Consider the following 20,278-nt stretch of genomic DNA (forward strand, 5'->3'; position numbering starts at 1 on the left):
GCGAGGCTGCAGACTCCAATGACGATGTAGCAGAGGGCTTCCAAGCGGTCAAAAGATTCAACGAGGAAGAAAATGAGGCAGTAGAATGCTATGGTCTGTTCGTAAAAAGCTGCGCGGAGGGTGTAGAGAGTGTCGTCGACGATTTCGAGGGCGAGCTCGAACATTGGCATAGGCTCGGCGGCCATGGCCGGATACTGGCAGAAAATATGCAGACGATGACGGGGAGGACATTGCGAAAGCTGGGAGGGAAAAACTTACAGGATTGAGCAGCCGGGGAGAGAACTGATCGGCGGGCGCGAGAGAGAGAAAGTTGCGTCGCGGAAGCGTCGTCGCGCGCCTCCAGAAACACCGCTCCGCAACTTTTTCTGCCACCGCCCGGGCACCCCTGCACCTTCCCTGCAGCTCGCGGAAAACACCACGGGGAGCTCTCGTCATCGGCGCTAGGTCGGCAACAACCATGACATGACGCCCGCTCCTCCTCCACGGCCCCCAATGGCTCTCGACAAGCAAAAGGCCCTGCTGTTCGGCGTCGCCGCTGCCCTGCGCCTGTTCCTCTTCGTCGCCTTTCCCTCGCTCCCCAACCTGCTCACCGATCGCGTCGAGATCTCCACTCCCGTTACCAGCTTCAAGCGCCGTACGTCCCGCCGAAGATCCCCGCTGATCGCTGTGCTGACTCGATGCAGTGCAGGAGGGTCTCTTTCTCTACAAGCACAATGTGTCTCCCTACGATGGCGGCGTCTTCCACCAGGTCCGCTTGCGCTCCGCCTGCCCGCCGCCTACGCCCTCCGCTGACATAGCCAGGCCCCGCTGCTGCTCCCACTGTTCTCGCTGCTGCCTGACATCTACGCCTTCCCACTAGCGACCAACCTTATATACATCGCTGTGGACTTGGTCAGCGCCAATGCCCTGATGCGCATCGCCGAGACGGGCGAGAATGTGTCGTCGCGCCTCTTCACATCGCCGCGGAAAGATCTCCATTGGGGTGGTCTGGCCGTTGCAGCTGGGTTCGTGCATGTCTATCCTTCGTTAAGGCTGATACTGACGGCTTGAGTAGCTACCTTTTCAATCCCTTCATCATCGCGACTATGCTTGGCCGCCCGACCTCCGCCATCACATCGCTGCTACTCTTGACTTCGATAGCGAGCGCAGCCCGCGGCCGGCCGTTTACCTTCGTCCTCGCCATATCGCTCGCATCGTACCTGTCTCTCTATCCGCTCCTCCTGTTCCCGCCGCTGCTCCTCTTGTGCTACGACGCCGAAGCCCGCCGCGCCAAGCCGAACAACGCGCCCAATCCGCTGGCCTTTACGCTTTTCCATACTACAGACCTTGCCTTTACGGTCGGAGCGTTGTTGCTCTTGTCGCGTCTCCTCATGGGTAGCTGGGAATTTATTCCGTCCACGTATGGCGTCCACCTTCTGCTTCCAGACCTGACGCCAAACGTGGGGTTGTGGTGGTACTTTTTCGTTGAAATGTTCGACTCGTTCAGAGAGTTTTTCCTGGGAGTCTTCTGGCTGCACATGTCCGCATACGTTGGTGGACTGAGTTTCCGCATTCGCACGCAGCCGCTCTATGTCGTGGTTGCATTGCTCGGCATTTTCGCCGTCTTCATGCCATACCCCAGTATTGCGGAGACCGGACTGTTTTTGAGTTTGCTCCCACTTTATATCCACGTCTTTCCTCGTAAGTACTGTCATTCTTCTGATGACTCGTGTCACTGACCAGCAATCAAGTCACGCGCTACGTCTTCCTCGCATGCGCAACGTTGTTGTACGCCAGTTTCTTGGGCCCGGCGTTCTATTACCTCTGGATTTATGCCGGCTCCGGCAATGCCAACTTCTTCTACGCCATCACGCTGGTGTGGAGCCTGGGTTTGACTTTGATCGTTGCAGATGTCACTTTTGCTGTGCTTCGCGATGAGTGGGAAGCAGAACGCCCGGAGATGAGAGGCAAGGAGGTCCGGCAAATCTAGATTCCAGATTTCTCCCGCTCCACAGCTTTTTGGTTAATCTGGCTGTTTGAATTACTGTTATGTAGGAATATTAGATCTAGAGCTTTACTAGCCTCGAGCAAAACCCTCACCATACACGTCGACACCATCGGGCACGTCCAGAAACACGTCAAAACCTGAGAACGGCGAGGATGGAAGCCCCAAGTCCAATGATTTCCGTTCATAGATCGGCCAATTGATTGGCTAATAGAGTGTGGACCAAAGCCGATACCCCAATGGTTGTTGATTTGGTGCTTATGCCGTCGATTACGGGCAGCGTGTGGCGGAGGCGGCCGATGAGCGTCATAGCGCGAAGTGCGCGACCGTTGATTTCAGCTTGCCGTAGTGATATTCTCTCGAGTGGCTGGGCATCATGGTGCTTACTCCTTTCCCATGGCTTCACTGCGGTGAGGTTGCCGTCTCAGTAAACGTACGCGGTTGTCAGGGTCCAGGTACCTGCGCGGCCAACCTTAAATAGCCCACCCTCTTCATCCGCACTCTTGACCTTTACCTCAACACCATCGCTTTGCAAATCCTCTCCGTTGCCGCAAGCTCGTTGGACCTGCGACGCTCTTCTGGGTAAGTCGAGCTATCACCCGCTGCATCCTCGCTCTTCCATTCCCACATCATTTACTGCCTCACTCCATCCTACCTCACTTCAGCCCCAAGCCGGCCGCCAAACTCGAGCCTCTTCAAGACCGCATCTGACAGCTTCTGCGACCAGCTACCACTCTTCCTCCAACAAGAACCATCGAACCCATCGCAAACTCGCTCCACCGCAGCCAATCCACCATGGGCGCCCCAAAGAGCACCACGCTCACCCCGCGTGACCTCGAGATCCTCAGCAAAGTCTTCCAGTGCTTCAAGACGGAGCCGCAGGTGAGTTTTTTCCCTCCTCCGCCTCACCTCACCTCAACCTCATCTCGACCTCGACCTCGACCTCACCTCGCCGCCCCATCATCCTCCACAACTCAGACGCACACGCCGAAAAAAGAGGAGCAAAGAAAAGAAACAGAAAAAAACTGACCCCACCTCCAGATCGACTTCGCCAAGCTCGCCTCCGTCGCCGGCTTCAAGAACCCCGCGTCCGCGTCCGCCTGCTGGAACCCGATCAAGAAGAAACTCATGATGGCCGCCTCCGCCTCGTCGACGCCGGTCCCTTCTGCCGCCGCCACCCCCACTTCCGGCCGCGGCAGCAACAAGCGCAAGGCTACTGCCGCCCTGAGCAACATCGACCCCGACGCCGCCGACGACGACGAGGAGATGCCGTCGCCGACCCCCAACAAGAAGGCGAAGAAGAAGACGGCCGTGTCGTCGTCATCGTCGACCGGTCGTGGCAAGGCAAGCATCTTCTTCGACGATGTCGACGCCTTGGATGAGGGCCACGGCGAGGACGAGGACGAGAAGAAGCGGATCAAGGTCAAGGTCGAGCGCGAGGGCGCGGACGATGCGGATGATGAGGAAGATGCGGTGGCGAGGGCGGAGCTGTCGTTCTTTGGGGGTGGGTTCGATGCGGAGGTTTGATTGCGCGGGGGATGGGACGGGCGGGCGGGTTTGGATGGATGGATGCTGGGACTGGTGGGGGGGTTGGGTTGGTATATGGGGTTTCTCTTTTTTTCTTTTTCTTGCCGGTTGGCGGTTGGGCATATCTTTCGCTGCGAGGCAGATGGGGAGAGTGGTTGGGAAGATGAGCACCGGGGCTGTGGAGAGTTGAGGGTGATGGGTAGCTTGGGGATCATCACCGAAGTACCGTTACGCCCGCTCTCTCTCGTCGGCGAGATTTGCTCGGGGGTTTCCGCTTCGGGGGATTCACTTCGTCTGCCACCATGGGGGGCCGATCAAAAGCTCACGGGTAATCAAAAAGAATGATTGTTTTCTGGAAGATTGGTGTGGTAGCCGTGAACACACCCATATGCTCTGCCCTCCATTCTCAGGGTGTAGAACACTTTTCGTGGCGCCACGAGTACGATAGAAGTAATCGCGAATTACTTTTCGTAGTACTACGAATATAGCAGGAGGAGCTGCTCGAGTACAAGCCGCAGTACCAGCGCATGCGGCCCCACAGCTCGGACGCGAAACACTTTTCGTGGCGCCACGAAAATGATAGAAGTAAACGCGGATTACTTTTCATAGTACTACGAATATAGTAGGAGGAGCTACTCGAGTATAAGTCGCAGTATTAGCGCATGCGGCCCGATAGCTCGGACGAGACGAAACACTTTTCGTGGCGCTACGAATTAGAACTGTTTGATAGAGCTTAATCCCTCGACTTACGTCATATGCCTCGCTCTTCCTACATAGGTAGTCGAAGCAATTATCCGGACGTAGATACGACTTTAAAGACTCGACAAATACATCCGGACGTAGGACTCCACTACCCACGTGAATGGAGGAAATGTACCCCGGAGACTGATAGTTGAATTTCTCAAACCCGCCCAATGAAAACTTTATTGGGCTCTCAAGTGTCGCATCTTTCGTCACGGCGCCATTGCGCCTACTTCTTCGAAAACTTGCTGATCCGCTCCCTGCTATACCGATAACATTCCGGCAGGCCAGTCGCTTCCCACGGCTCACCGAGTATAAGCTTGACCAAGCCCTCCGCATTGAACATTCTCGCCATCCCTTCGCTCGCACTCCAAAATCAGCCAACAACGCATCTCGCCGCAGCAACAACCAGCGCAAAAAACACTCACCATGACCATTAAACCCAGCACAAATCCACTGGCCCTCCCTTCCCTCCACCTCGCCAATCAACGGCACCGCATCAGCCGTCATCCCCAGCAGGCCTGTCCACGCATGCTCCAACCCCTCCCCATGCCTCATCTCCCCGCCCCCCGCAATCGCCTTAAACTCCCTCTCGCTATTCTCCGCCTTCCGCCTACTCCACCCGCCATCATCCCACGTCACCATCCCCGCGCGCTCCTCCTCACTCAAATCCCCCTCGCCACTCGTCCCCGACCCCCCCACCACCACCGCCCCGTCGCCCCGCTGCCGCTGATGCACGCTGAAATAGTGCTCGTCGCCGTCGTCGCCCCCGTACCGCAGCGCCATCGTGTGCGCCAGCCCCCGCCCCCCCGCCAGCCCCGCCGGAGGCACGAACGCCTGCACCTGCGACAAAAGCGGCGTCACGAACCCCGCCAGCTCCGGCAGCAGCGCCGCGGCCCACGCGTTGGTGCAGTGCACGACATGCTCGGCGGCGACGGTGCCGCGCGGCGTGGTGACATCCCAGGTGGTGGTGGTGGTGGCGGTGGCTGCGCATGCCGTCGATTTGGTGATCTGCGTCGCAGGGCAATGCGTCCACAGCCGCGCGCCCTCGCCGACGACCGCTGACAGGAGCCACTGGCACAGTTCGGCCGGGTGGACGGACGCCGCGGGCCACTCGTGCGCGGCGAGGGCGGCAGGCACGCGGGTTGCGGCGCGCGCCGCCGCCGCGTCGCCGTGGTACGTGACGTGCGAGACGGCGCCGCCAAGGGCGCGGTAGGCGGCGTGGCTGGCGGATGCGTGGGCGGCGGCGGCGCGCGTGAGGTGGACGTCGAAGGTGGTCGTGGGGTGGAAGTCGCAGGCGATGGCGTTGGCGGTGATGAAGTGTCGGACGTTTTCGAGCACGGCGCGCTCGTTGGAGAGGATCTGGAGAGCTTGCGTGGGCCCGTGGAGGGCGGCGTAGGCGGGGAAGCCGCGGAAGGCGTCTGTGGGTGGGAGGGAGGGGAGTTAGAGAGGGGGGAAGGGGGCGGTGCGGTAGGTGGGAGGTAGGTACCTGGGCGGATGTGCCCGGCGTTTCGTCCGCTGGCGCCGGATATGGCTTCGCGGGCTTCGAGGATCAAGATGTCTGACCCTGGGATACCGCTTTCGATCAGCTTGTAGGCGGTTATGAGTCCTGAGACCCCAGAGCCGATGATCAGGAATTTGGTAGTACGGGGAACATTGGCGTGCTGGTTTTCGTTCAAGTGGGGGAATGCACGTGTTGTTCGATGCCAGAAGGAAAGGCCTGGTGACGGAACTGGCAGTGATGGATTCATGGTTTTGCGTCGGGAGAGTTCACGGTTTGTGGTTTAAAGCTGGTCTGCAGACGAGTGTTCTTTTTCACTGGCATCGACATCAGTATTTCCCCCGAAATCGGGCTTCCTATTGGATCATTGGCGGTCTGCCCGATCGTCCGTTTCGGATGCATATTTGCGATAGCCTTATCGGCTTTTCCCAAGGTGGTAGACATCCTGGCTCACCATTCGGCTAGTGCTTGGAGTAGACATCCCCGCGTTGATTTATCGCTTACCCCACTTTCGGATAGAGCCCGTCCATCGCAGAAGGTCCTGTGCCACGCTGCTAGATAATTCGCTATTATCGCTGTGCACCATCCGGTTCGACTTGGCCTATGGTTGGAGGCCAATGCAACTTTCGGCTTAGATACGTACCACCCGAGGCCACAACGTATTAACAAACAGACCTCTCCACGTCCCGCAGAGGTCCTGCTTTTGCTCCAACGCTCTCTTGTTCTCAGTCGACGACAATGAAACTCTTTTCAAAGCCTGCCATTGTGGCCGCTACGGAGCCAAGGTCACCTGCCGAAAGAGACCTTGTGTTCAGGCTTGACTGTGCGCTCATGGCCTTTGGATGTGTCAGCCAAATAATCAAGTACCTGGACCAGATGAATGTACTCTTGGCCAATACCTTACCCGTTCCTCCTCCCGCCAGTCACACTGACCAATCACGATAGATTAACAATGCCTACGTCTCCGGCATGCAGGAAGATCTCCAGCTCAACGGAGACGAGCTCAACTACTTCCAGACGTATTTCAACGTCGCCTACTGCGTCATGGTGATACCCAGCCAGATCATCTTAACCTTTGTCCGACCAAGCTTTTGGCTCAGCGGCTTGGAAATTGCTTGGGGCGTCATGACCGGTCTGATGGCCATGGTCACAAAGACATATCAGGTCTATATCATCAGGTCAGCCAGCTCCACACCATTTGCAAGCAACCAACTAATTCAGCAAAGGGTCATCCTGGGCCTCTTCGAAAGCAGTGCTTGGCCGGGAATGATGACTCTACTCACGCACTGGTAAGGGAACAACACACGCGGCCGAGCCTTCATGCTGATCGGCCCCACAGGTACACGCCAACCGAACTCGCCAAACGCATGGGTTTCTACCACTCGTGCCAAGCTGTCGGAAGCATGATGTCTGGAGGGCTCGCTTCCGCCATCGTGGGCACCATGGACGGCCACGCCGGCCTGGCGGGCTGGCGCTGGCTGTTCATCATCAACGCAATCATCACCGTGGTCTGGGGCTGCCTCGGCATATTCATGCTTCCCGATCTCCCGAACAAGCCCAACCCGGCCGCGTTCTGGTTCAGCAAGGGCCACGGCGAGGTGGCCATGGCACGTCTGGCTCGCCATAAACGAGCGGAACCGGAGAAGCTCACGTTGGCCGCGGCGAAGCGCACGTTCAGTTCGTGGATTGTGTACTTCATCGCCGCCTTGTACTGCGCTACTGTACTGGCAACCTCCGGAAATTCTTACATCGGACTGTTCCTCAAGGCGATCCGCAGACCGGACGGAACAGCCCGTTGGTCGACGGTACAGGTATGCTTCCCATACGGCGGAGTCGGCGCTTCTTGACGCATGCGGATTGACAACGACGTGTAGGTGAACGCTATCCCCATCGGCGCGTCCGCAATCAACGTGGTACTTGGTAAGTAACACTCTCGAGTTCTAAAGAAGGCATGCCACAAGTAACTGACACCAAAACAAGTGTGGGTCTGGGCGATACTGTCGGACGTACTTCAAACGCGGTGGGCACTGATCGTTGCGCAAGGTATGATGTCGACCCCAGCTTGCCCTGCGTCATTTACCAACACCTGACAGGCGTCATCGGACTCGTTCCTTCGATCCTGCTCTCGATCTGGACGACTCACCCCGAGTCGACCCCGCTTGCCAGCGCTTATGCCGGATACTTCATCACATTCACGTGCATGGGAACATCACCCCTGATCTTCTCATGGCTATCCGACCTGTTCGCTACTCCCCCCGGGCTCCACGGCCGACGAGATGCTAACTAAAAACAGGTTACCCCGAGACCCGAGTGGACGCGCTTTGATTGTCGGCGTCTCTGTTGCCTCGTACTACGCGATATCGTCGTGGAGTCAGATCTTACTCTGGCCAGCCTCGGAGGCTCCCTACTGTGAGTTGCAGGGTTTCGATCATCTGCACCGCTCTGCTGACAATGGATTACAGACCGGAAGGGGTGGCAAGTATCAATTGCGCTCTGGACGTTCGTCATAGCGATGGCTGCTACACTTCGTTTTATAGACGTGCGGTACTTGAAGTAAGTTTCAGGCTGGTAATGAGTGTTGGCGGAACTTGTTGCTAATGCACTATACCAACAGGCCAAAGCGCGAGGCATATGCCGCGACGATTGAAGGCCAGGCTGTGGAGGAGGTTGTGAAAGTTCAGGTTGTTGACAAGAAAACCGTTGAGGCCGGCGTTTGAATAGCATGTCTGGACGTGTCTGTACGGCCACCTGCGTCTGGGTGTCTGCTTCGAGAAAAAAAATATCAAAGAACAAAATTACGTCCAACGATTCTCTTCTAAAAACGCAAAGTGGAGGCATGATCTTACGTCCACGTCCAGATACTTCCCTTCAGCTGCTCACTCAAGAGAAACGTAGCGTTCCTACCAGGCTTGCAACCATCTGTGTCTTGATCAGGTCACAGACAAATCACGCCGATTAGGGCGTCCAGGATACGAGTGGAGACGGCGGACTGATGCAGACGATAGCGCGCGGGGGGTCGACGAGTACGCCGTTGATTTACAACCCGCGGAGCCGCGTAAAGGCCACTCACAACGACGGTCAAGAACGGCGCAAGGGATACTGACAACGCAACAATGAGCGGTTAAATTCGGAGTTTCGTGAAAGACTCGATAATGATTGCAGTGTTGAGCTTGCTCCGGTGCTCAGTGAAAAAGTCTCCGCCCGCACGAACCCGCCGCTCGGAGCCGATGGTACGGGGAGAATCGTCAGTAGCGGGTAACCGACGGAGTTTAGGAGAAGTTTCAGGGTAGCCATGATGAGAATCGGGACGTACGACGAGGTACAACGGATGTAACCTCACGGGTTACGTCCGCGAGACCGTTGTTGTTCTCAGATTTCTGGAAGGCAACCTCAAGGTTAATGAGGACGAGAGGCTCAGGAAGCGTTCGAACGCCATCGGGCGAGAGCTGAGGAGGTTCACAGCTGCGGTTCAGGTTGCCAAGCTTAGTGACGTGGACGAGCAATTGAGCTTGAGATTGTAGGTGACAAGCAGAAAGTAGAAGTCGGAGGTTTAGCTGCCGGGTAGTGGCGCAGCGGCCAGGTTTTAATTATGAGGAGCTTGGGCCACAGACGCGAACGCGTGCGCGTATCCCGGTCGCGTCACCTACTCAGATAACCAGTCGCTCGCGTCGCCTCGACACCACCATCGACCGTTGCGCGACCAATTGACGGCCACAATGTCGACCCCGAAGCCATCTGCCAAGCCCAAGAAGCAGACCCCCGCTGCTGGTCAGAAATCCATCTTGGGCTTCTTCCAACGCTCCTCTCCAAATCCTGCCGTCCAGCCCAAGTCTTCGCCCACTCCGCTGCCCGTCGCCGCTGCAAGGAACCCACAGTCCGCTTCTTCCAAGCCTCAATCCAAGAAGCTCTCGCCCGCTCCGAGCAGTGACCCCGTCGACCCGTCTAGCCCTATCCGCAGCGACTTCCCCGACACCGGCAAAAACAAGGAAAATAGTCTGGCTTTTTCCCGCTCCTCTCCGGCCAGTGCGGGTGCTGATGCGAATCTAGAAGGCCTCGACATTCAGCAGCCGAGCAGCCCGTCGCGCAAGGTCCGCAATCCCACTCCAATCTTAGGTGCCGTCTCTCACAGTACCAAGACAAAGAAGCAGGTCAGCTACGTCGAGTCCGACGCCGAGAGCGATGACGACGACGACGTGTTCCAGCCCGTCTCGGCCAATGGCACAAACAAGCGCGCCTTGAAGCGGAGGAAGGTTGCCGTCTTGGATGACTCGGATGAGGACGAGTATGGCCCGGACGCGTTCGAGGACGATGATGAGGGTGGGTGCTTTGCCATTCCCCCACTTATCATGCCCATTTGAAGCTGACAGTCGGTAGATGTGGATGACTTCGTGGTTCCTGATGACTCGGATGAGGAGCCCGCCTCCAAGAAGCGCAAGCGTCCGTCTGCTGCCTCCTCCCGGAAAGCATCGAAGCCATCCTCACCTCCCATGCCCTCTTCGCCGCCCGTTGCCGATGGAGACGTCGTCATGGAAGGCAATTCTTCCTCGACCGCTCAGCAGTGGCGCTTTGACCCGGACAATGTCACCTCTACCGACATGGTCCGCCCACCGCCCACCTTCGTAAAGAAGGCGGACGGAAAGAAGGAGAAGGCATACAAGACAGAGCCCGAGAAACGCTACACTTGGCTGGCTCATGTCCTGGATGCGGACAGAAACCCTCCGGGTCATCCCGACTATGACCCTCGCACCATTTTTATCCCGCCCATGGCCTGGAAGGACTTCTCGCCATTTGAGAAGCAATACTGGGAGATCAAGAGCAAGTTCTGGGACACCATTGTCTTCTTCAAGAAGGGCAAGTTCTACGAGCTATACGAGAACGATGCCACCGTTGGCCATCAATTGTTCGATCTCAAGCTTACCGATCGCGTCAACATGCGCATGGTCGGTGTCCCCGAGTCATCTCTCGACATGTGGGCCACCCAGTTCGTGGCAAAGGGCTACAAGATCGCCAAAGTCGACCAGATGGAGTCCGCTCTGGGCAAGGAGATGCGTGAGCGCGGCGGTCCCGCCAAGAAGGAGGATAAGATCATCCGCCGCGAGCTTTCATCCGTCCTCACTTCGGGCACCCTTGTCGATGGTTCCATGCTGCAAGACGACATGTCCACCTACTGCGTGGCCATCAAGGAGATTGACAGAGACAACCATCCCGTCTTTGGAATCGCCTTCGTCGACACTGCCACCGCTCAGTTCCAGCTCTGCGAGTTCGCCGATGATGTCGATATGACCAAGTTTGAGACATTTGTCGCCCAGATCAGGCCCGGCGAGCTCCTTCTTGAGAAGTCTTGCATATCCGCAAAGGCTCTTCGTATCCTCAAGAACAACACCAGTCCTACAACCATCTGGAACTACTTGAAGCCGGGCAAGGAGTTCTGGTCTGCTGACATCACTTCTCGCGAGATGGAGACCTGTGATTACTTCGTTTCGCCTGATCAGGACAACATAGAGGCATGGCCTCAGGTGCTGCGAGATGCCAAAGAGAACCATGAGCTCGCCATGTCTGCCTTCGGCGCTCTGCTTCAGTACCTGCGGATGCTCAAAATTGAGCGAGACCTGGTCACTCTCGGCAACTTCTCCTGGTACGACCCGATTCGCAAGGCAACCAGCCTCGTCCTGGACGGCCAGAGTTTGATCAACCTGGAAATATTTGCCAACAGCTTTGATGGTGGTACCGAAGGTACGCTTTTCTCCATGCTCAACCGTTGCATTACTCCTTTTGGGAAGCGCATGCTCAAGCAGTGGGTTTGCCACCCGCTCGCGGATGCTCGGAAGATCAACCAGCGCCTCGATGCCGTTGACGCTTTGAATGCCGACACTACCGTCATGGACCGTTTCACGGCTTCATTGAGCAAGCTGCCCGACCTCGAGCGGCTTTTGTCCAGAGTTCACGCCAGAAGAATCAAGGCGCAGGACTTTGTCAAGGTTCTCGAAGGCTTCGAGCAAATCGAGTATACCATGAGCCTTCTCAGCGAATTTGGCGAAGGTGAGGGCGTCATTGGTCAACTTATCTCCCAGATGCCTGATCTCGCTGGCTCTCTGAAGCACTGGAGAGATGCTTTCGACCGCAAGAAGGCCAAGGAAGACGGCATCCTTGTTCCCGAACCTGGTGTCGAAGAGGACTTCGACGAGAGTCAACAAGACATGCAAGAAGTGCTTGATGAGCTGGAGAAGCTCTTGAAGCAGTACAGGAGAGACCTTGGCTCCAACGCCATTTGCTATAGGGACAACGGCAAGGAGATCTACCAGCTCGAAGTCCCCATCAAGATCAAGTCCGTTCCCAAGAACTGGGACCAGATGTCTGCTACTGCCAAGGTCAAGCGGTTTTACTCGCCGGAGCTCCGCAAGCTGGTACGCGGATTGCAGGAGGCTCAGGAAACGCACGGCCAGATTGTAAAGGAGGTCGCCGGCAGGTTCCATGCTAGGTTTGATGAGGATTACGCAGTCTGGCTTGCAGCTGTCAAGATCATCGCCCAGCTCGACTGTCTCATCAGCTTGGCCAAAGCATCCGCTTCGCTGGGTGAGCCGAGCTGCCGACCCAAGTTCGTTGACAGCGAACGGTCTATTCTCGAGTTTGAGGAGCTCCGTCACCCCTGCATGCTGACCAACGTCACCGACTTCATCCCGAATGATATCAAACTTGGAGGTCAATCCCGGAACATCGACCTTCTCACCGGTGCCAACGCAGCCGGTAAATCAACAGTCCTACGCATGGTAAGAACCTACCATCTCCTACTCCCCCAGTACATTCGCTAACCAACCACCAGACGTGCATCGCCGTCATCCTCGCCCAGGTCGGCGTCTACCTGCCCTGCACCTCGGCAACGCTCACGCCCGTCGACCGCATCATGTCGCGCCTCGGCGCCCAAGACAACATCTTCGCCGCGCAGTCGACCTTCTTCGTCGAGCTCTCGGAGACGAAGAAGATCCTGTCCGAGGCGACGCCACGCTCGCTCGTCATCCTCGACGAGCTCGGGCGCGGCACGTCGTCGTACGACGGCGTGGCGGTCGCGCAGGCGGTCCTGCACCACGTGGCCACGCACGTCGGCTGCCTCGGCTTCTTCGCCACGCACTACCACTCGCTCGCGACCGAGTTCGAGACGCACCCCGAGGTCGCGGCCAAGCGCATGGCCATCGACGTCGACGACGCGGAGCGCCGCGTCACGTTTCTGTACCGCCTGGAGCCCGGCGTCGCCGAGGGCTCGTTCGGCATGCACTGCGCCGCCATGTGCGGCATCAACCCCCGCGTCATCGCCCGCGCAGAGGTCGCGGCGAAGGAGTGGGAGCACACCAGTCGCCTCAAGGAGAGCCTCGAGAAGGCGCGCGAGGCGTGCTATGTCCCGCTGGGCTTGCAGAGCGATGTCGCGTGGCTGTTGAGGGAGGGCGAGGGGGGCGATGGCGATGGCGAGGGGGTGGGCCTTGGGCTTGGGGAGAGGGGGCTGGATGTGTTGATGAGGGCGGTTGAGTCGTTGTGATGACTTTTTTGTTCATGTTTCTTTCTTGCTGGTGGGGATGGGATGGGGTGAGATGATGGGACGAGACGGAGCAGGGGTTTATGGCTTTTCTTTCTGTGTTGTTGTTGTTGTTTGGCGTTTCTTAGGGGTAAAATGAGCGAGCGCGTCGTCGATAGCTGTGGGTTTCGCTGTTGTTATATCTTGCTGTAAAGCGGGCGATAGAAGAGGTACGAATTGAGATGCTTTCCTTTCGATGCGTGTTGTTGGGTGGCGTTTTGAAGTGCAGCATGCATGCTGAGCTCGGCAAACAACAGCCTGACACCTACACAGCCTTGCAGCCAAATCTCTCGATGCTGACTTTAACCTATCACACACTCTTCGTACAGAGTACCCCTGCCGGTTACACAAGCCCCGCTCTTCCTTCCGCCCGACAAAACGCTGGAGCCTAGAGGACAGCCGACTCACTCAAGCACGAAGCCTCGTTCCATTCTCACTTCTCACTACACGCAAAGCTCATCATATCCTACCAAGTTGCAGCCATGTCTCCTCCTGGGTCTCCTCGTCCATCCATCGCCTCCGCCCACCCAGCCGCCGGCTCCCGGGGACCCAGCTCGCCGCAAGCCCCGCCGAACCACCGGTCGATGCGAGATAGGGCCTCTACGCATTCTACAAATTCGCCTACCAGGATCCAGGATCTCGACAAAGAGCCAGAGGACAACCAGAGCCGGAGTCGGTCTGAACCGGACGATACTGTTGCGAAGGATGAGTCTGGCGACGAGGAGTACGTGGACGATTGCGAGGACGCAATCAGCACTCGTGGCTCCGGCATGCTTCCAGCCGATGCTGGGGATGACGCCTACCCTGCAGGAGAGTTTGCTGTGCCTGAGCAAGGTGATCGGCCGCCTCAACCCAGGTCACCCGCTTCCGAACCATCCGGCCATGATGCATCCGAGATGGATTGTTCGGCAGAGCGGTCCGATCGGCTCTGTGATCGTTGTCGCCCCGCCCTTCACTTCAAGCCGGGCAAATACGGAATTTACGAATTCACCGACGAAGATGGAACGTTGCACTTGAACTTTCCGCAATATTCATTCGAGCCGGTCGTGATACCATTCACGTTCGAGGACGAATATCCTGCAATGCCAAAGTTGAGGTCATCGGCTTCGCAAGGGTGCGGTTTCTGCAACCTGCTTTCGCACGCTGTTACGCAGACTTTCATTGAAAATGAGAAATTAGAGGAGGCCACGAAAGCATATTATACCCTGCTAGTCCGCAGTATCGAGGTTCACGCCAGAGGACTGGGCCTCGTAGACGGAGACCTTAAAATCGCTTACTTAAGGGTAAATTGTTCCATTTATGATGCTGACAACAACGACCGGATTTTGGGCGATACTATCTGCTTCAAACTATCCGCGAAGCGTGGTGAGTGTTAACTCTATCAGCTCGTATGTTATCCTAGTTCATTGCTCTCTAGACACACCTTCCGATAATTACCTCGGAGCACTACATTATTCGCCTGATCCAAATCGCCTCTGCCCACAAAACATTGCGTCAATACAGCAATACTTGTCCCAATGCTCGACAACTCACACAGAGTGTACGGAGTTCAAATCAAAGAGCCACGAGGAAGACAACATACTTCCTGCCCGGCTCCTTGAGATCAACAGAGACCAAGCAGGATTTTCAACTCGCTTGATACGAATTCCGGAAACTACTTCTACTGAAGCCCAGCCGTCGGAAATCACGTACGCAGCATTGAGCTACTGTTGGGGTGATCAGGAGTTCACCAAGAGCACTCCTGAGAACATCAACAACCACTACAGTACGATTGCCTTTTCCGAGTTGCCTCGAGGCTTTCAGGATGCAATAGAGCTTTGCTGGGCCATCGGAATCACTTTTATCTGGATTGACTCTTTATGCATAATTCAAGGCGATCAAGAAGACTGGGACCGAGAGTCTGTCCGGATGGAAGACATCTACATGAATGCCCTACTTACTATCGTTCTCTCTTCGACGGATTCACCACTCGAGCCCTTTCTGGAAAAACCCACCGAATGTATCCCGCAAGTCCATGTTTCATACCACCCGAAAGAAAGTAGTCGTCTCGAAGTCACGTACATTGTCGAAGCAACACTCTCGGCCGAAGACACACTGCGCTTTCCTGCTGATGACACTGAGAGGTACATCAAACGGTCGAAGTGGAACAAACGAGGGTGGACATTCCAAGAGAGCTACCTGTCAACCAGGAAACTTTACATTTGCACGGGACGTATTCATTTCTCGTGCAAGATGTTTGCTCATCTGCAAGACGTCTCCGTCAGTTTCAGGCCGTTGGAAAATTTCAATATGCACAGAGACATCCCAGGCCCATGCGCCAACTCTCTAGATGACTGGTACTCCTGGGTTGGCCATTACACACGCAGAAACCTTTCAAGACAGGAGGATAGACTGCCTGCGATCTCAGCGTTGGCCAGCCGAATGGGACAAGAGCTAGGTGATGAGCTAGGCGATTATGTTGCCGGGCTGTGGACTAAGGACCTTGCACGAGGATTACTCTGGAAGCCTGGGGACATCTCGGACCCAGTAAGACCAATGCACCCCCCATTGAAGCGACAAACGACCTATATAGGTCCAACATGGTCCTGGTGCGCATACGATGGCGCAGTGGAGTATGAGAAAACCTTCTGGCGCCGCTTTGATGCGAGCCAGTTCGACGTTCTTGACGTACACTGGAAATTAGCAGAGCCGAGTGCGACCTATGGGCGTCTCTCTGCCGTAGATGGCGACCAGGCATACATCAGAATCCGCGCAAAAATGTTGCCGGTGAAGACCGTACTCGAATGTCCCTCACGCAATGATGTCAGGGCACTAGTCATGGATAACGCCGAAAGGAACATTATTAGTGTATTCGCATGTATCGACTGTGGTAATGCCGAAGGCTTTGTGCAGCCGCAACGCGTGGAAGCCTTGCTTGTTGCATTGAAGCACGATTGTTGGATTGGGCTTTTGGTGCGCCAAACAAAATTTCGAGAGACAATTCCAACATATGAGCGGGTTGGATTTTTTCGGATCTTGGAGAGAAGGTTCCAGTTCCAGTTCCCTGGGGACATCCGAGAAGTGTATCTTGTTTAACCTGTTTTCCCGGCTCTCTCATACTTTAATGATTCATCTCCACTGTTTTCTTCATGATGCGTCAAAGGCTTCAGAATGTATCGAGCGCTTCGGTTTTCCTTTCCATTTGTAAGGGTTGGGCTATTGGTGCGGATAGAGAACCGCCACACCAACCCACCACGATCAACATAAATACCACGAGATCATATCCTGCAATTCAGCCTTTAGGATGTGATTGGATTCTTTCACTACGTGCTGATAGCCTATTTGCTATACTATCATAGCTTCTGAAACGCGAAGGAGCACGCCAGCGGCGAGGGTCGAAGGGAGGCCGTTGTTTGACGTGGTATTTGCGGGTGGGGTGCGTGATTCGTCAATGGTAGGTGTAAGGATATGGGATCAAGATAGACAATATGAATCGTATTAGAGTTAGAACAGAGACGAATCGTTAGAGATCCATCTTCTAATCCTCTGGCATTCTTATAGCTAGCTAGTTCTATGTCATGTGCGTGATTAACTAGCCTTGCTTCCCTATGCTTGGCATTGAGCTTCAATGGGTCCCAGTGTCTGTTAGTGAGGCTAGCAGTCCGTCTCTTGACAGTAGGTGCATCTCGTTCACGGCGGCGAGGATGGCGGGGGCTGGGCCAGAGCTGGTGGTTGGTGTTTTTGTGGAGGGTGCCGCGGGTTGGGAAGGGGGAGGGGATCAAGGAGGCAGAGGAGTGGACGGTGGTGGTGGGGGAGGGCAGGGGAGGGAGGAAGAAGATGTGGGTGCGATGGAGATGGTGCCGCAGCGGACGGCGGGATTCGAGAGAGCAGCAGCAGCTCGTGGGGATGAGATCAGTACGGCGACAGACTTACCCGGCGATGCTGCGTGTCGGCGGTGGCGGGAGCTGGAAACGTCGGCTGCGTGGTTGCCGGGCGTTGAGATTTCCATGCGGTTGAAAGGCTCGCATGTGTCTCGTCATTCGACGTTTGGGACGTATACGAGCGTTCTCTGCGTCGTCGGCGGTACTGGCATCACGGGAGCCTTGTCGTTGGCCGAAAGCTTCCTTACTCTTAAGGCTTCGGGATCCTCGACTGAGGGCAAGGACGGGTTTGTAACAAGGCATTTCAGTATCATATGGAGCATCAGAGAGAGCGAAGATACCTAGTGTATCGATGTGGACGGTAGGATTTTACGGGCATTTTTTTTTAAAAAAAAATAAAAAAGACGGACGAGGCTGACGTTAGTGCTGCAGCCATACTCACTCCAGCCACGGCCGCGGACATACCGATCTTCTTCAGTAAGCACCTGACAGGTCCGGGCCGGCAGAGTTTGTATTTCTCCCCGACTATCAAACAGTTCATCGACGCGTCCGAGGCCGACAGCAAATCCGATGCGAAACTCCCTGGTCCGACGTGGGTTTAGTTCTCCGGCCCAACCGCCTTTATGGCCGCAGCAGAGACTGCCTGCATAGCGCTGCGTTGGGAGAGTCAGGGGTTCGCTCAGACTTCCAATGATTGGTACTACGCGAAGTGGGATGTGTGAGGAGCCCGGCTCGGCATGTCCGAGTTATCCCTCTCGGATATGTCCGTTGAAGTTCGGCGGGCTTGATAATCTTTTGCATCACTCCGCAAAACAGCTTACTCCCGCATAGCCCATGGGCAATACACTTAAGGTTTAGTGTGGTTTCCTTTTTTCCAGTGCGTTATGTTTACTGTAAAGCTCTGCACTCATGTTCAGTGTTTGCTCGGATATGAATCAGCATCCAAAAACAGAAAAAAGACCTGGGAATTGGCCACCATATGATAGGCCGAGATCTAGCAATAGGTTTTGAATGATGCGGACGGGGGTCTAGACCAAAAAATTTCACATCCGAGCCCTGACCAAGCGTTTGGGGGAAAGAACTAAGCCGACTGTAAATAATCAATCATAGGCTAGTATGCTTCTCTTCGACATCCAGAATCCAGATTCATCCCACGTAAAAGAGAAGCAGTACGGCTGATGTACATGCTAAATTTTCAGCAGCACGGAAGATTCACTACCGTCAGTGCCAATCATCCGACTCAATGCCGCCACTGGCCTGGCTTCACTTGTAGTGTGACTCCGAAGAGCCATCGCGCCTGGGCCCATTGCATGTCAACCTAGATTTGCGTGATTTTCAGCTTTCGTGCCCGACAAGAGCTCCTTCGTTCGTTCGTTTCGCGGATGCGTCCCCCTTTCTATGGTATTCAGAAACATCTAAAGGTCTGGCTGCCGACAAGCGCGGCAAGTATTTGCACTTGGAAGCTCCATCCCCTTTCCCGTGTGTGCTGTTGCAATCACACAGAACGATCGGTAAACCACACTGGCAACTGAGCACCCGCCATCCGATCTCACAGCACGAAATAGCCGCCGGAAGCGCGCGCGGCCGCCTCCTCCGAGCCCTCTCTCTTGCTCGCTTCCACCAATCCGCCATCCTTTTCCCCCTCCATCTCCGCCTCCGTCACACCGAAAACATCGATCGGCCGCTATCACTTAAACCAATCCCGTCTCGGGGCTGCGACTATTTTTTCGGGAGGTTTTTCATATCAGAGAACGCGCGCGCTCGCGCTCGCGCTCGTAATCGGCAAAGCGACGCAGCCGAAAAACGAAGTGGGGCTATTGTGGGACGTGAGTTTCGAGTGCAGCTGAAAGGGTGCCGGGGGGGTCGGGTCGGCGCGACCGGTCGACGTTGTCATCGAGACGAGGGGCACAGCGGCGGGCGGAAGGCGCGGCATCGACATGAGGGAGGGCAGGTTTATTGGATTCCTTTGGGCAGCACGTACCGGTGAGGGATGGAGTTGTTAAAGGGGAGGTGGTGATATTGTGTATTATTGGTGTAGATCTCGTCTACTCCGCAGAGAGAGCGTGGTGCATGCGGCGATCTGGATTTGCTTTTGCTGACGTTCTGCGGGAATGATGATCTGCTCCGGTTCGCCAGTTGGCTTTCTTCAGGAATGTCTTCTTTACGGCCGAGATGCAGCGGTATCGCCTGGAAATCTTTGATGCTACCAGTCGGCGCCGCTGCCAGCTGTGTTCTTCAGACATTGCCCTCGGGTTCAGGGATTAGTGCTTACGGCGGTGGTGGTGTTGCTCAGCAACGTCCATGCACACTGTTGCCTGACTGCACTGACGCAGTCAGGGGGAAGCGGGTTGATGTTCCGCCTGCTGCACAATCGAAGATCCGATATGGGCCGCGAGGAAGACGGTTCCCGAAACGGAGAGAGCTCCGCCGAATCTGCATCGTCGACAACAACATGCCCGTCCAAACTCTCAACGACTTTGACTTTTGCCGCCTGAGCACCACTATAGCACTACACCGCCATCACCATCTGCGTACCCGGCCGCCCATATCTGGAATCTGACAACCCCGGACTCTGCTGTTTGACAGGAGTCCGTTCATACTTCCCTCCCTCGCTGGACCGGGCGCTGACTGACGTCGCGTCTGCGCGAGTCATCCGCCGCGTCTATTGTGCGGGTGGCAGCGGCAACTTCGCCATGGCGACTCATGGCGCCAACGGGGGAACGGGATCTGACTCGCATTAAACAGCTCGGACTGAGCGGTCTGCGAGGCGGTCGTACGCACGAAAGGGCTCGGGCATCGAAAAAACAGGGGACCACCACCGCGCAATCGCATCGCATCCCGGCCGTCTCCAAACTATCGCGATGGACGCGGCAATGATTCTCACTGGCGTTGACGTGTGCCATGGAATATTGGGCACCACGGCGTTCTGGGAATATGCCATCGATGCTTTGGTCAACGACGGCTTTTGGAGGATGCGTGCCCTTGCTATAAGACGTGTCGACCATGACTGCTGGATGCGGCCGGGCTGGGGACGATGGGACCGCTGTGGAGGCTCGTTTGGAAGCTCATGCATATCGGCGATGACGATGGCGGTCGTCGTG

At 56.1% G+C, this 20,278-nt stretch overlaps 3 protein-coding genes across 3 annotated transcripts; all 3 read left to right on the forward strand.

Annotated features, from left to right (window-relative positions):
* Positions 1-2,779: 2,779 nt before the first annotated feature.
* SLS55_009698 (uncharacterized protein) lies at positions 2,780-3,511 on the forward strand (the record flags this gene model as incomplete). Its single annotated transcript, XM_066781093.1, has 2 exons — positions 2,780-2,866; positions 3,026-3,511. The coding sequence occupies 2 exons, from the start codon at positions 2,780-2,782 to the stop codon at positions 3,509-3,511; spliced, it is 573 nt and encodes a 190-aa protein (XP_066629039.1).
* Positions 3,512-6,629: 3,118 nt separating this feature from the next.
* Positions 6,630-7,046, forward strand: SLS55_009699 (uncharacterized protein; the record flags this gene model as incomplete). Its single annotated transcript, XM_066781094.1, has 2 exons — positions 6,630-6,635; positions 6,699-7,046. 2 exons carry the CDS (start codon positions 6,630-6,632, stop codon positions 7,044-7,046), a joined length of 354 nt encoding a protein of 117 aa, XP_066629040.1.
* Positions 7,047-10,064: 3,018 nt separating this feature from the next.
* On the forward strand, positions 10,065-12,562 carry MSH6 (DNA mismatch repair protein msh6; the record flags this gene model as incomplete). Its single annotated transcript, XM_066781095.1, has 2 exons — positions 10,065-10,070; positions 10,121-12,562. The coding sequence occupies 2 exons, from the start codon at positions 10,065-10,067 to the stop codon at positions 12,560-12,562; spliced, it is 2,448 nt and encodes an 815-aa protein (XP_066629041.1).
* Positions 12,563-20,278: the final 7,716 nt, after the last annotated feature.

This window comes from Diplodia seriata (assembly GCF_021436955.1).
Source record: "Diplodia seriata strain FDS-637 chromosome Unknown scaffold_10, whole genome shotgun sequence".
Lineage (NCBI taxonomy): Eukaryota > Fungi > Ascomycota > Dothideomycetes > Botryosphaeriales > Botryosphaeriaceae > Diplodia > Diplodia seriata.